The sequence below is a fragment of the Mixophyes fleayi genome, chromosome 3 (genome assembly GCF_038048845.1).
Source record: "Mixophyes fleayi isolate aMixFle1 chromosome 3, aMixFle1.hap1, whole genome shotgun sequence".
NCBI classification, from domain to species: Eukaryota; Metazoa; Chordata; class Amphibia; order Anura; family Limnodynastidae; genus Mixophyes; species Mixophyes fleayi.
In genome coordinates this window covers 237,375,796-237,392,902 of record NC_134404.1, presented here as the reverse complement: position 1 = coordinate 237,392,902, position 17,107 = coordinate 237,375,796, and the positions used below count along the sequence as shown (strand labels likewise).

The 17,107-nt window shown below is 42.2% G+C and overlaps 1 protein-coding gene across 1 annotated transcript in view; it reads right to left on the bottom strand.

Moving 5' to 3' along the window:
- Nucleotides 1–16,252: 16,252 nt before the first annotated feature.
- The window catches only part of CAPN9 (calpain 9), a 99,153-nt gene continuing 98,298 nt past the window's right edge, over nt 16,253–17,107 (bottom strand). The window contains exon 20 of the mRNA XM_075203301.1: nt 16,253–16,647. Within this exon, the coding sequence (XP_075059402.1) occupies nt 16,621–16,647 (27 nt within the window). The 3' untranslated portion in view covers nt 16,253–16,620. The remainder of the gene's footprint in view (nt 16,648–17,107) is intronic.

Sequence of the window (17,107 nt, the reverse complement as noted above, 5' to 3'; positions counted from 1 at the left end):
GAATTATGAACTACTTAAGACTAAGGAATCTTGGCGGGAAGAGCAGAGCATACCCCCTGGAGAGATGACCCCCTCCTTTGGATTCTTTAGGATGAACTAGCCAATGATTGACAACCCCTTGGACCTTCCTGAAACCTGGACCAATAGAAGCAAGCTATACCAACTTCATTGTTTTTACTGTATTCCTGTGTGCATATAAGCAGCAGCTTCTCATCTAGTGTTCAGACATCTTGTCCCCAGACTTCAGGATTGAATGACTGCACACTGGTTTCAGAGCGCCTGCGATAAGTAACGGCTGTACTTATTATTATTTCGCTTGAATTATTCTGCTACTTATTGAGAATAAATCTTTGTGCTTTGGAAACACAAATCGAGGTTCGACAATCGTTATTGGTTAGCGACAATACGCACTTAACATTGGGCTAACATTATAATACACTGGTGCCTTACAATACAGTGCATTTTACAGCTTTTGAGTTTTAAAAGCTTTTGTCCTTGGAGTAGAATTGAAGTTTTTAGCAAGCTTCATCCCTGCCTGCCATTCCCTTTATGAGCTTTCTGTCTGCTCCATGTGACATTATTTAGCAGCAACTGTTGTCTTCTAATGACTGCAGTTATCATGATGTTGTGTATCTTCGAGTCTTATCTCACTGTGGTCTCAAGCTCACTGTTATAACATGTAACACCCCTTTCCTAAGTGTGCCTATGGAAAAGGTGTTGGTAGAAGAATTGTAGCTCTCACTGTTATCCCTCTTATGCAGTGTCTCCTCAGAATGACGTAGCATCTTTGTTGGGTAAATTCCAGGAAACCTGCAACACCAGAGTGGCTCTGTCATAATTCACTAGGAAGACTGGGTGTATACCAGCTAGCAAATGACGCAACAGGACAAAGAGGCGCAGTGTTTATCAGGGACTCCCGCAAAAAGGATTGGAATTACATGAGTGCAACATGCAGGTTGCGGCCCTCAATGCCAGTCACTATCAAGGTAGCTGAAAAATCTGGCCTGCAAACACAATGACCGGGAAATCAGCATACCTGGGGAAAATTACAAGGTGAAGAGGACTATTATATTTATTTTATTTTTGCAAATAAATACATTTATACAACTGGTATTCTGGTGTCTTCAGAACTTAACAAGAATTTGTCATGATCTGGTTTCATTTAATAACTTATTACTGCAGTTCTCTAATCAGTGGATTGATTGTACTTCCTTCTAATGAAGATGTCCCCATTAACTAGAATCTCTGCATTTTGATGGGAGACCATAACTTGGCCTCATGGATAAATTTTAGGGTGGACTATAACATGTATTGCTATATTGTCACACACCAAGCTCTTAGGTTCTGTCACTTACCTCTTCGTTGCCTTTCCAAGTTGTCCCTGCGGTCCTCAGGCTCTGCTGGTTTCAGACCTCTCTGTAAGATGCTGACCAGTCTGTCTCCACTCCAGAGATCCCTCCAGAATCAGAGTATGGGTGCGGCCATCTTTGATTTAGTCACATGATTCCTCTCAGCCAATCAGGTAATAACAGCCTCCATTTCAGATTCCCTCCAAAACCAGCCCATGGGAGCTGCCATCTTGGATATAGTCACCTGATCCATCTCAGCAACTCAGAGTGCTGTTTCTGCCCAGCTGATTGCAGTCTCCAATCAGGAATCAACAACAACTATAAAAGGACTTCCTGGAGCCCTTACCTGTTGCAAGTGCAACTTTGTATTTCAGATGCCAACCTGGTTCCCAGCAGTTTGCAGTCTTGCTATCTATCTCGCTACAGTATTGCTATTTCTCCAACTCTGACAGTGCAGTCTGAATTCTGGCTCCAGTCCGACTCCAGCAATCTGGTTCCATCCCCTCTGGTTCCAATCCGGTTACAGCAATCCTCTTCCAGCATTCCAGTTCCATTCCGGTTACAGCAATCCTCTTTCAGTATTTCGTTTACAGCATTCCGGTTCCAGTCCGGTAACAGCAATCCTCTTTCAGCATTCCGGTTACAGCATTCCCTTTACAGTCTGGTCCAGCATTCTGGTTCCAGTTTGGTCCAGCAATCCAGTTCCTGTTTGCTCTTCCCTGCTAGTGTAATTACCATCTGCACCAATTCATTCACGACATGCAGAGGAACATTGTCAGGCCACCTGGCTTTGTCCACGTAGTCACCAGTCCAGCTCAAGAGACACAACCAAGTCTGGGTACAGACAGATGCTCAGGTGTGACAGTTTGCACTGGCCTAATGAATCCCGCCAGTGATCTGGCCCAAGGAGCTGGCTCAATGCAAAACCTGGTGAATTGGCTAGTGAGCCAGGAAAACACAGGAGACAAATCATGCAGTTACCTCAAGAATTGTCCTCCCACCTGGATAGCATTCAAACTACTCTCAGTTCAGGTAATTCTTCTCTTTCTGTACAAGCTTCACCTCTTTAAGTTCCTGCCACGGCTTCTTGTCTTCATCTGCCAACTCCTGCTAAGTTTGATGGTGATCCAAAACTGTGCAGGGGGTTCCTGAATCAATGTGAGATCCATTTTGAGCTACTGCCGAGCAATTTCCCCACGGAGAAAGCAATTATCTCCCTCCTACCGGGACAAGCATTAGCCTGGGCATCTCCATTGTGGATCCCCTGCTTTCCTTTTGTTCTGGATTCACAGCAGCCTTCCATTGGATCTTTAATGAGCCTGGCAGAACCACATCAGCATCCTCAGAAATGTATTTGTCTTCGACAAGGCTCTTTGTGGACCAATACTTGGTTCAGTTTCAAATATTAGCTTCTGAGTTGAAGTGGAATGATGAGGCCCTGATTGCAGCCTTCTTAAATGTGGCTTATCCGATAAAATTAAGGATGAGCTATCTACTCGTGATTGCCATCTACACTTGATGAACTAATTTCACTTTGTACTAAAGTTGATTTACGCTTTCTGGAACCTGCCCTGGAAAAAGGAAGGGGTGAAAGGGTTAAGCCGCATCACCAACTTCGGTCCCGGCAGTCCTCACCGCCAAACAATGAGCCCATGCAGGTAAACCGCTCTGGTTTAACCAAAGAGGAGCGTCAGAGATGTCAACTGGCAAACTTATGCCTTTACTGTGCAGCTCCAGAACACTTACTTGATTCCTGCCCTAAGCATTCGGGAAACACCAGCTCCTAACTGGTGATGGAGAAGCTGGGTTAGGATTAGTCAATTCTCCTCCACAAAAATCTGATTGTGTGCTAACAATCCCTCTTGAACATGCTCAGTGAACCAAGAACCTCTTAACTCTTCTTGATTCTGGTGCTGCTGTAAACCTCATTACTGCCACAATGGTTCAAGAGTTGCGGTGACCCACCGAGTCATTACCGCAACCTTTCTACATCACAGCAGTGGATAGAAGTCGCATCTCAAATTGTATTATCACCCACCAGACTCATCCTCAGAATATTAGAGTGGGGGTTCTGCACTCAGAATTGCTTAAGCTTCTTATCATTCCCAAAGCTTCACATTCCTTATTCCTAGGTTTACCTTGGCTCCGGTACACAACCCCCAGATTGACTGGACTATGTCTCAGATTATATCCTGGAGTAAATCTTGTAAGGACTACTGCCTCCAGCTTGTCATCCCTCTTCAAACCGCAATCTCTTCTGGTCAAGAGCTTCCATCCTTACTGTGACGAAACGAGTGTGATACGCTAACCATTCTGTGTCTCGTTTCTCACATAATGTGGATTATAACATTTTTTATAGCCCTTGCTTTTGTTCCCCAGCTCGCCAGACTACAACTGCATTGTCCAAATTACATGGGGTTAAGGGGACATTGTAGTTCATTGTAAATATGTATATTGTGTACTATATATTGATGACTTGCAGTAATGTTATTCATTGTCCTTAAACTGAAGCCAGGAGGGTTATGGGTAAAGATCAGGTGGTGTCCACAATACAGGTGAGAGGGCTGGAGCTGCATTCATTCTCCCCCCTCCTTCCTCTACAGGAAGCATGGAACAGCTGGGGACCCTGTGATATCACAAAGTAGTGTAAGGGGTAAATTTTAGGAGGGGCTCACTGCTACCTTATCCTTGGAAGTAGGGGAAGCCAATTAGCATCAATTGTTCACCTTAGGACTAGTCCAGATGTTCTGTCTGCATCCCAGCAGGGGGCTTCTGTGAAAGAACAGCTCATCTTCACTGCCCTGTCCAAACCCCCTAGTCCTGCACTGACCAATGATTAAGAAGAATAGACCCAGGGGTTTGCCCAGGGAGGGGAAAGACTGTGGAAATTAGACCTGAGATATAAGGAACGACTCCAGGGGGAGGGGTGTTCATTCTGGGATTTCATTCATGAAGACAGCAAGATCTAGTTTTTGGGTTGTCGTTCTCTACTAGTCTATATATGCAGCTGAGAGAGATCCATGGGTTGTTAAGTCTGGACAGCTAGGTGACTATAACTCCTTAAGCTAGTGGGGTAAGGGACAGATGATGTGGTAAACCTGCCTGGCATTTACTGTGTGTACATAATGTTCTAGTGTTGTTTGTATGACAACAAATATACTGTTGTATTTTTATAACTGCATTTGCCTGAGTGACTATACGAATCCTAGAAGGTACTGGATAGACTCCCCTGGCATAGGAAGGCACCTGTGGGTGGCCAGCCAGCGTGAAGTGGGTAGCATTGGGCCAGATAAACCGGTATCTTCACACTTACCTTATAGGGACTTCTCTGATGTCTTCAGGAAAGCTGGTGCTGACTCCTTACCACCACATAGAGAGAGGGATTGTCAAATTGATTTGATGCCAGGGAAGACACCCCCTAGTGGCGTACCTACCAGCTCTCTCTCTCCCTGAAACGAAATCAATGTCTGCGTAGATCCAGGAAAACCATGAGAAGGGGTTTATCCATCCATCTTCCTCACCTGCCGGAGCAGGTTTCTTTTGTGTGAAGAAAAAAGATGGCGGTCTGCGCCCCTGCATTGACTATAGAGGTTTGAACGATATTTCCATCAAAAATCGTTATCCTTTGCTCCTAATCATGGAATTGTTTGATCGTGTCAGAGGAGCCACCACCTTCACCAAATTAGTTTTAAGGGGGCTTACAATTTAATTCGAATTTGTGCAGGGGCCGAATGGAAGACTGCTTTTAACACTCGTGATGGGCACTATGAGTACGTAGTCATGCCATTCGGATTGAGTAATGCCCCAGCTGTATTCCAGCATTATGTCAGTATAATTTTCCGTGACCTCCTCTACAAAACAGTTGTCATCTACCTGGACAACATCCTTATCTTCTACATTAATCTAGAATCACATTGTGCCCATGTCAAGGAGGTTCTTTCACGACTCCGTACCAACTGGCTCTTTTGCAAATTGGAGAAATTCATCTTCGAAATTCCATCCATCTCCTTCATAGGTTATATTATTTCTGGTACTGACTTACAGATGGACCCAGAGAAGCTCAAGGCGATTCTCAACTGGCCTCTTCGAACCACTCTCAAGGCGGTCCAACGCTTTCTGGGTTTCGAAAACTATTACAGAAAATTCGTTAAAAATTTCTACACTCATGTGGCCCCTAACACAGCCCTTACCAAAAAGGGGTCTTATCCAATTGGTCTGAATAAGCATTCCATTGCATTAAACAACTCTTAGTTTCCTGCACCAGTTCTTCGCCAGCCTGATTTATCCTGACCTTTCATCCTAGAATTGGATCCCTCTGCAGTAGGTGTAGGTGCTGTTCTATCTCAACAATTTGAACATGGATATCCTCATCCATGTGGCTATGCTCCCCAATGCTATTCCCAAACTCACCAATTTGGCGCAAGTTAATACAACCTCTTTCCAGTTCACTAGTACATCCTTTCTCTCAGTCCCTCCCTTATAACTCTGCTAGGCTTGACACAACATCAAGCTACCCAAATAGATAGATAGATTATCATCATGGCAGCACTGATGGCGTGTCAGATTTACTGTTCCCCACAGCCATATTCAGGAGTGGAATGCAGCAAGCAGATCGCGATGTTTTGCTTAGCGGTTCAAGGTCTGATTTCCCAACAAGCCAGGAACTTCGGGGTAGGGACTACAGGGCCCCAGATCCCCTACCTACAGCCGGGTACACTAGGAGCCACGTTAGCTCCCCTACTGGGCACATCGGCCTGTCACTTCACCGGGATAATTTTGGACGAGGGGAGGGATCATCTAAGCCACGTTCCCCCGTACATCACGCTTCTCAGGAATGCACCAGACCTGATCCTGTGATCCCAGACCCCGCCCTTTCTACCAAAACCTTGGCCACTTCCCTCAATATAAATTATATTAGTGTATTGGGTACTAACGTTCTTTTGGTTGCAGATTATCAGAACCAAGATAACATCATGACAGACAGCAATGCCACCAGACCTACTGATGATGGCAACCAATCTAGGTGGTTTCAGTGACGCGCTCTCCGGCGACAGGGACTATCCACAAAGCAGGAGCTGCCTCCACCTCCGGTGAGAATTTTTTGGTTACTACACACAATCCCAGTCACACCAGCCCACCTTTAGCTAGCACTAGCAATGATCACAGGTCCCTTAATTTTGGAGTCAGGCCTAGTGTCATGTCAGGAACAGGATTAAAAAAGGTACATTTGTCAATATGTTCACAATTACGGATATGAGCAAAAAGAGTCTGGCAGCAGCGAAGGAGAAGGACGGTATAGGAGAGGAGGTGTAGAAGTCCTTTGCGTTTTCGCTGCCATTTACATTGAGCATAGACCGGGTGAGAAAACAGACGTTTGGCGGTATTTCCACATGATTAACACGATGTATCTGATGGATGACCCCTTAGTTTGGCGCTCATATGATGACATCTTTTGGAGGAAAATGATAGGTAGGGCCAGCGTTCCTTTAAGTATCAAACATATTGACACCTGGCTGGATCTGATCCGTCCTAGCAAACAGGCTTCAAATCTTCCAGGAAAGAAGCGATTTCACTCAGCTGAGAGGGGGTCAGCAACCCTCCCACCCAAAAATAAGTGTTTCTCATTTAACACGGGATCATGTTCCCGTGGCACTGCATGCAAATACCGCCACGTGTGCTCAAATTGCAGTGAATCACATCCTGCCACGGAATGTTCTAGGTCGATATCCTCCGCAGGTAAGGGAAGAAGAGCTCAAGCGACAGGTACAAATAAAGCCCCCTCTCCAGTTAACCTGTTAACCTGACTCAGCATTTACCCCAATAAAGAAAAGGCTTCCTTTTTATGGCAGGGCTTTAGTTTGGGTTTTAGGCTTCCAACTCAAGGTACTTTATGCACAGTCACTCCTGGTAATTTAAAATCGGCTCAAAGTTTTCCTGTTATATTGTCCGAGAAAATAGCAAAAGAAGTTAGCTTGGGCCGTATGTTGGGCCCATTTATAGACCCCCTCCATAACCGATCTGATAGTGTTCCCCATAGGGGTGGTTTCCAAAAAAAACGCCCGGGAAGTTCAGACTAATCTAACACCTGTCTTACCCTTTTGGCAATTCAGTAAATGATGCCATAGACCCCGCCCATGATACAGTTACTTATCAATCGTTTGAATCTGCGTTATTGTTGGTGCAGGAATTTGGCCACGGTTACTTGTTAGCTAAGCTGAATATAGAATCAGCCTTTAGATTATTACCCTTGCATCCCGAATCGTTTAGATTTATGGGTTTTAAATATGTAGACAGGTTTTACATTGACCGCTGCCTGCCCATGTGTTGCTCCATTTCATGAGCTTACTTTGAGAGCTTCAGCTATTTTCTGCACTGGGGGTTGCAAGCGAGTACGGGTCACCGTGGCATTGCGCATTACCTGGACGATTCCATCATCATCAGTCCCACTAGTTCCCCTCATTGTGGTGACATCTTATATGCAGCCCAGGCCTTGTTTAAGGTATTGGGTGTACCCATAGCCCACGATAAAACTGAAGGGCCATTCTCCTGTCTGTCCTTCTTGGATATAGAAATCGATACAGCAGCGGGTTGCTGTCGTCTCCCTCAGGACAAAATTTGGAGAATGATTCAAGCCATTGGTGATATTCAAAGTGTACCGACCAGCCAGCTAAAGAAAGTACAATCCCTTTTAGGCCTTTTTTATTTTGCATGTAGGGTCATCCCCATGGGCAAGGTTTTTTGTCGGAAGCTTCAGAGAGCTATAGTGAGGAAGAACAGACCTCATTCCCTTGTCTGCTTGACAGCAGAGATTAGAGATGATCTGAATATTTGGGTTAAATTTCAACAGAATTTTAATGGTACACGTATTTGTCCCACTCCTCCTGTTTCCAAAGTGCAGCTTGACTTATATACAGATGCGGCAGGCTCACTGGGTTTCGGCCTATATTTGAATGGAGAGTGATGTGCTTGGCATCATTGTGGCATCACCTCCAACATGTTAGTTTTGAAACTCTTTCCTATCATTGTGGCAGTTGAGCTTTGGGCCCCTATCCTACTTGATAAACACATAATTTTTTGGTGTGATAATCTGGCAGTTGTACAAGCCATTAAGAAGCAGAGCCCTTCCTCCCCACACGCCATTAGTCTTCTTCATTACCTCATTCTCCGTTGTCTCGAATTTGACATCTCCTTTACATCACCACATGTTCCAGGGGTAAAAAATTGTATTGCAGACGCTTTATCCTGTTCCCAATGGCGTCGTTTTAGAGCCCTAGCACCTCAAGCTAACCTTATGGGCACAAGGTGTTCCTCTTATGTTTGGCAGATTATCAGGCCGGCATAACAGGACTAGCCGAGCAAGCTCTTGCCCCCTCCACAAGACGTGCATACCAGGTGGCGTGGTGTCAGTGGTCCAATTTCCTGAACGCAAAGGAGACCCAGCTGTCAGGTCAGGAGGATTCCATTTTGACTTTCATGTGGGAACGATATAGCACAGGCACGTTCAAGGCAGCCATGGCGGCTACATTGTCAGGTATAGCATATATGTCTTGCCTATATTACATCCCGGACGTGACAAAAAGTTTTATAGTGGTAAAAGCCCTGAAATGGTTGGGCTGGGAGAGACTGGTTCCCGAAGATCTGAGACAACCTGTGTATCTACAGCTGCTGCGTCAGCTGATAATGTCACTTCAAGCGGTAACAGAGAACCCTTATGAATGCTTGTTGTTCAGGACAGCCTTAGCGCTGGCATTTTTTGGTGCTTTTAGAATTTCCGAGCTGGTAGCGCAGTCCAAGATTCACCCCCTCTCTGGTCTTTTGGTCCAACATATAGTCATCCAGGACGCCAAAGCTTTATGCAAAACAGGCCAGGCTGGTAAAGGTTCATGGTTACACATGTATCCGCACGCTATTGCGGAGATTTGTCCAGTGGGGTTGACAAAACATTTTTCTAGGATCAGGCCGGCCGACTCCCTCGTTTTTCTTGTTCACTTAGATACCACCCCGCTTACGAGGTTTCAATTTCAGTCAATCTTTAAGAGAGCCCCGAGTCCTATGGGTTTGGACCCAACACAGTATGGCACCCACTCCTTTCGGATCGGGCGGCCACGTCAGCAGCCTTAATTGGGGCATCAGTAGAGGCCATTAAAACATTGGGTAGATGGAAGTCGATGTCCTATAAGAAATACATTAGGCCAAATATCTAACCATATTGTGTTGTGCCTTTTCTGATTACTGGCCTGCTTTCCTTCAATTTCTCTTCTTCGTTCCGGTGGCCCTTGGCTCTGTTGCTTGTCGCTTTTATGTGAGGGCGTGAAGGGATTTTTCCTGTTTTTCCCTGGGCCAAGGTCTGACTAGTGGTGTGCCTCTGGGGTTTGTTTGGGTATTTTACCTTCACAGAGGCTGCCAACTGCTCTCAACCCCTCCCCCTCCCTCCCTCTCAATTTTCTTCTCCGTCTTTCGTTCTAACTGAAATTTAAATTTCCGTGATCTGGCAAGTGGGTTCGGATCAAGGACAGATGCCTCCATTTGCTGTTGCATTAATCCCGTTGAAGGTTGCATAACCATGGCAATTTTTTTTTATTTTCAGGTGTCCGGAATAAATGTATTTGGATTGTGAGCCAGTCATACGTGTTCTGGGCGCTCAGACACAAAGAAGGTAGCAATTTTAGTAATTTCACCATCCCTATTGACATCAGTTGGTTGGGCAGACGGGGTCTCTGCTGGCCCGACCTGATCCCCTGGCTGACTCGGCTCATTAACCAACGTGGCCCGTCTGATATATTGGTTATATATTTAGGAGGCAACGACCTTGGGAAAGGGAAGGCAATAGACCTTATTCTCAGGTTGTGAAAAGATTTGACATACATCAGAGTTATTTGGCCGACCCTCAGCTTGCTATGATCTGCAGTTGTGCCTCGACTCCAGTAGAGATCCGAAATTCCCTTGAAAGTAATGGGCAAAGTAGTCAAGAAGTTTAATGGGGGAGTAAAATTACACGTTCAGCAATTGGGCTCCTCCGGTATCAGACACCCCTTGTTAGTTTCAAGCCAGACCCAGTTATTTCGCAGGGATGGGGTTCACCTCACGGGTGAGGGTTTAGTTACAAGGTATGTCTATTAAATAACGAGACTGATTAAATAACTCACCTTTATTTGTTGGTATTACAAATTTAATGTTTGTCCCCTTCAATATACTCCGCATTTGCACTAATACATCGCTGTAGTCTTGTTTTCCACTGGTCGAAGGCATGGAGCAAATCAATTTCTGTCACTTGTGTCAACATTTCTGCCATTTTCTTCTTTACAGCATCAACTGACTCAAAATGTGTTCCTTTAAGCACTGATTTAACTTTTGGGAAAAGAATTGCAAGATGCTAAATCGGGCGAATATGAATGATGTTCAAGTGTAGTAATGTGTTTATCAGTCAAAAACTGCTTCACAGAAAGTGCTGTGTGAGCAGGCGCATTGTCCTGATGAAGAAAGAAACCATTTTTCCACAGTTGCGGCCGTTTCTTTCTGACTCTTTCAGCTTTTGCAAAAACTTTGTTATAATAATGCTGATTAACTGTTGTGCTTTCTGGAACCCATTGTTCCAAAATTACGCCCTTGATTTAGAAAAAACAATGAGCATTGCTTTGAATTTTGACTTGCTTTGACAAGCTTTTTTCATTCTTGGTCATGACAGTGTTTTCCAGTGCACTGACTGTCTTTTGGTTTCAGGATCGTACTGGAAAATCCAGGTCTCATTACAAGTGATTAATTTATGAAACAGGTTTGGATCTGTGTCAAGTTGCTGCAGAATGTCAACACAACATTCCTTGCGACGTTCTTTTTGCTCTGGTGTGAGAACCCTTGGGACCATCTTTGAACAAACTTTTGTCATGTTAAGATCCTCACGCCAAATTTTCCATAGGATGTCTTTGTCAATGTTCACGGATTCAGCTATCATTTGAACACTGCTTGATATCTTTGCGAACAATCTGCCTGATTTTTTCTACATTTTCTTCGGTTCTTGAAGTGCAAGGTCGTCCAGAGCGCTCATCATCTTCGACATTCTCACGTCCCTCGCTAAATCTTTTGTACCACTCAAACACACGCGCACGAGACAGGCAGTCATTCCCACAGGCCTTAGTAAGCATTTGAAAACATTCTGTTGGTGTTTTGTGCAAATTTACAAAAAATTTCAAATTGACACTTTGTTCAACTTTTAAACTTAGCATTTTTTCGGCACTCTACAGAAAACACAACCAAACTAAATGGTGACTCAGGATCAACTGAACGTCATAGAGTGTTGCAATTTGTCATGCAAGTTCAGATCGTTTCATGGTTACTATGTATGCAGGTATAACCGGTTCTGACTGCTTTATTTACTAAGTGAAATCACAACCTCATTATTTAATAGACATACCTCGCATTTTTATTCAGCGGATTTATAGTCATTAAGCGGGTTTATGCGTTGGCTAGGTTGTGGCAGGCTGCCAGTCCCCTAAGGACAGCCAGCATGGTAGGAAGTCACTGTGGGCAGCGGCTGATCGTTACAGTATTATCGCTGATTGACCGCAGGTGCTACCCCCTTCGAGGAAAGTGACTCCTGGTCTTTTTTGGTGAGGATCTCTTAGCCTGCTTTGGTTGGCGGTCATTGTGTAGTCAGGAGGGGGCATAGTCACTCTGACGTCAGATTTAGCGCTGGCCAGGCAGTTAAGGATTCGTCCCGTTAAGTGGAGTAGGCTGTTAGCCATCCACGCTTGGTTTCAAATATCAGTTTGATTTAGCTGCCTCACAGTGCACTTTCACCACCACCTATTCAATCAATTATTAATAAACTGTGACCTTCTTTAGCCACTTTCATAAGTCTCAGTGTCATTATTCTTAGATAAGTTAAGTTAGTGGTATATGTCTTAGGAGGTTATTGTTAAGAGAGTGAAACACATCCAGGTTATGCAATTTATGAAAAGAGAGTCCCATATGGACGAAAGCACTTAAACGCATACATGGGAATGTAAGTGAAGTTAACTTACATGCAGGAGTTAAGTTGCCACATCCCAGGCCGACTAATGAGGGATGAAGGGGAATGCCTGGAGTTTGGTTATATAAGTTCCAGCATGTCACATGCCCTTTCTCATTCATTTCTCGAGAACCCTCCCAACCATGACCCTTTTTTGGACTGCCCTGCTCTCATGTTGGGTGTGTTTTAACCTGGTTCTTTCACTTTGGGCAGCAGCTGATCGTTACAGCGTTAACGCTGATTGACAGCAGGTGCTACGCCCTTCGAGGAAAGTGACTCATGGTCCTTTTTGATGAGGATCCCTTTGACCGCTTCTGAGGGCGGTCATTGTGTAGTCGGGAGGGGGCGTAGTCACGCTGACGCCACATTCAGCGCTGGCCAGGCAGTTAAGGATTTGTCTGGTTAAGTGGAGTAGCCGTTAGCCATCCACTCTTGGTTCCAAATATTAGCTTGATTTAGCTGCCTCACAGTGCACTTTCACCGCCACCTATTCAATTATTTATTAATAAACTGTGACCTTCTTTATCCACTTTAATAAGTTTCAGTGTCGTTATTCTTAGATAAGTTAAGGAAGTGGTATATGTCTCAGGAGTTTATGGTTAAAAGAGTGAAACACATCCAGGTTATGCAGTTTATGCTTTTTCCTTTTTAGAAGCTTTAGTAAATCTAGCCCTAATGTACTCATGTTAAAATCAAAGACACAGCACATACTCCATTCTGAGACAGGCCAAATATGTTCTGAAAACATCACTCTTCTAAGGTGCCCTGTGTTAAATTCATCTTACATTTTATTATTGAGGTAGAGCCACATTATTACATGTACACAACAACACAGAGATGCTTAAACTATTCAAACCAGTTCAAAATTTGATTGAACTGGTCCGGTTCAACAAAGTTGAACTTTTGGTGGGTTGAAATTAATTGAAATTCATTTTTGATTTGTCAACATTGTATGTATTTTATACCTACTAAGCTGTTAACTTGAGTTAAAAATTTGCATCCGTAACTTGCAGTTAAAAGACGTTGAAAAAAAATTAAATCACAAAATGTTGTATTTTCTGGCTGCTTGAGATTAACTGGCTATTTTATAATGTTTTATACTTTTTTTAAATGTGAAATCTCTTCTAGTTTTAAATTCTCAAAGAAAAATATTAAAGATATTATACAATGTGACCATTTAGGCTTGAACATCTTCAAACATGGATTGACCTGTTTGCCTTGCTCAAACATAGATCACATTTTTTAGGGATAAATCAGAAATTACATTGGCTTTGTATCCACATGCACCAGGTCAGAGAGACAGGGCCTGAGTCATTAAGGAACATATCTGCCGGTTTTATGCGTATCGTTTGCAAAAATCACTCTGCGCATGCTCAGAACCCAGACGATGCGCAACTGAACGCAGCCACATCCAAGTCAGCTTTAAACGCAAATGACACTTACTACAGCCTACGATTTAGAGCAGTGAATGGGGTGGGGAATGGATAGATTTATGTAGCCAATGTACAGTAAGGGCATTTCCGTGCGGCCGCATCCAAGTCAAAATCAGAAGTACGCTGGTTTTCTGCAGTATCTCTTGCATCAGAGTCTAGTCTTTGTCCTGAGTCCTATTATGTCAGTCGCGTATGAATGCCAAAACATGTGTTTGCAATCAGGAGCAACTATACAAATGTCTGTTATGTACAGTAGACATTATGCCATAAGAAATATTTTTCAAAAATGACTAATATTGATATGCAACATTAATTGAATATTTTATTTTTATTTTTTATATGTGTTATTTTGAGATTTTATATTCCACTTAGGTATTGCATGTGTCATTTAGTGACTGGTCTAGTAGAGCAGAGTAAACCTACACCTGTAGTCATCACCACACGTATCTTGAGACCAATATCTCGATGACTTCAGGAGTATGCAGAGCCAAGTTTAAAACAAACGCATGCTGCTCTCAGTATGCGCACCTTAATGAATCAGGTTGAGTATGCGTGACTTAATGATTCAGGCCCACAGTGCATATCTTGAGAAAACAAGATTGTTGACATTTGGGCAAAACCAGGTCCTAAGTGGGCTGATGCAGTTCCACTTGCAGTAATGAACAAATGATCCACCACCAACAGAAAGAATACAGTTAGCCCACATGACATTTGAATGGGAAAAATAATTTGATTGCTATATCCCCCTGTACCTATGTCCTGCATTTACCTTCAACTGATGTGTTTTAACTGATTGCAAGACCCTCATCACATGTATTAAGGCTTTCCATTCACAGGTCACAAGTTGATATACTTAAAGAACTTGATGAACATGTCATTCAATCTGACATAAGATTAGATATACTGTATGTGAATTCACACCAGATAACATTCACCTTGGATCCCTGGTGGAACAGCCTATATCAGTTACTGCTGACCTGTTATACAACTGTCAAGTGCCAAAGGTTGGGCAGCACTGTGGGAGCTATATAAAGTCACTTTTGATTCCTAGATGCATGCAAAGAAATTTCCACTACAATTATTTTTGTTTTTATACTTTATTTTTAAAGATCCAATCTATTCCATAGTGCTGTACACTCGGGTAATGAATGCTGAATGTACAATGACAAAACAGGAAGTTCAGTGAAACTGAAACCATGTTTACTTACAATCAGAAGTCTATAAGAGCCATGTTAACTTACAATCAGAATTCAATGAGAGCCATGCTCACTTACAATCAGATGCCAATGAAAGCCATGTTCACTTACAATCTAAAGGACACTACAATAAAATTATACCCAAGTTTGCCTCCTGGAGATCTGTAGCCTATTTTTACAATTGCATTCTTTCAATTTCTACTAAACTACTGTGTATTACTACATCAAAACCCTTAACAAGAGAACAAGCAAAATGACAACAGGTGGTCTGAAAAAGCGATCATTGAATAGAGGACAAATATTTTTTCAAAACTATGTATTTACAATTAGACACTTCTGATTTTGCTTTAATTTTCTTTGTAAACAATTGATTTTGCTCAGTAGTAATAGTCAATGAAATATATGCGCAATAACAGTTTGTATATAGGAGGTCATAATATAGCACAAGGAATAAGCAGTTACTAATGATACTGTTTTATTTGTGGCACAAAACCTTACCTATGGTTAACTATAGCTTCTATTTAGGTTATATATTTCCTTCAATTAGGCATGTTAATCACTTTCGCACAAGTTAATTGCACAACGTGTCATGGTGTGGTATTCACCACAATATGTCCTGCTCCCTCTTTATTTTCTGTATTGCTCATCACTTATATATTCCTTTATTCTTTAATGAATAGCCAACAGTTATACTTCATTCATATGTGCCACATATATATTTGCTTGTAAGCTGTATGAATGCCTGCATACTTATATTTATTTGTTGGAGAATAAAATGATTTGCATTGTAATCACTATTTTACTGCAATAACTTTGAAGATTGCATGCATTTATGCATTTGTGTATTTAGTTTTGTATCAATTTCTTATTTTTGGAAAATAGTGATGGATCTTTTTGCATTGACACTACTGTGTGGCTTTAACGTTAGTGCCATGGCACATTTTCATTTGGTTTATTGTGTTCAAGGGTAGTGCTTTTGTTACGTTGACCATTCCTGCTTTCTCTTGGGAGAAAGTATTCTTGTTACTGAAGCATTATTTTAAGTTCAACATTGTTTCTTCTTTGCAAACCTTAAGAGGGTAGAGACACACATAAAGCAGTTTTCTATATAAAAACAGACACCACAAATTGGTGATAAGATGTTAGAAGACAGACACAACCATTTTGGAGAAACTTTTGGACTGACCTGTATAAAGTGGACTTAAATCTATTGTCTAACAACTATGAATGCCTTAGTTACACAATAATTTTTTTCTGAAAGCCAAAGTATATATTTTAATTCAAATGCTATATATTTTATTTAAAACAAATGAAAGAATAGGAGACAGTATATGTTACTACTTTTGGAGCCCTGAACTATGCATGAAAGCTGATACTTGTTCCTGCATGTCTTCCCTGGACATATTAACTTGGAAGCATATAGTTTACCTCTGTATAATAATATTATTACTAACACAAGCATTTTTACTAAGAATATTATCTAGTAAAGGTTACATTAACTTTTTTCAAGGGCACAGGACATATCATACTGAAGCTAATCATCACACATCAACTTCCCAAACAAATCCAAAACGAATAACTACATTTAATGACAAGACAAAAATGAATAGACTAAGTTGCTGATCTACAATTTCCACTTAGATGTTCATTGCGAGGCTGATGAACTAAAAATGAAGGAAAACAAAAGTTAGAAATCATTGCCTCTATTTTAAATGTTGAAATGGGTAATAGATATGTTTTATATAATATATGACACAGAAAAAAGTCCTTTCTAGATATATAAACTGAGAAATTTGTTTGCAAGCTGGAAGATTGTCGCTATTAGAAAGTTTGTGCAGCTGTTTTTCAAAGCTCATGATTACACACCAGTACATAAAGTTGCTGCATGCTGTACAGCAAGCACAAGTTGTTGGGGATTTATTACCAATAATAAATTGTGAAAGGACATTCCAAAATGGCTTAAAGTGGACTCGTCGCCAACACTATTTTTGCTGCACTACATAGAGCCTTGTGCTTTAGGTAGTAAGAAAAAAAATGTTTGGCTGTGAGAAAGCTCACTGTACTATATAAACTGCACTCTCCATGTATAGGAAGCTGGAGTCAGCACTGTCTGGAACTTAAAGC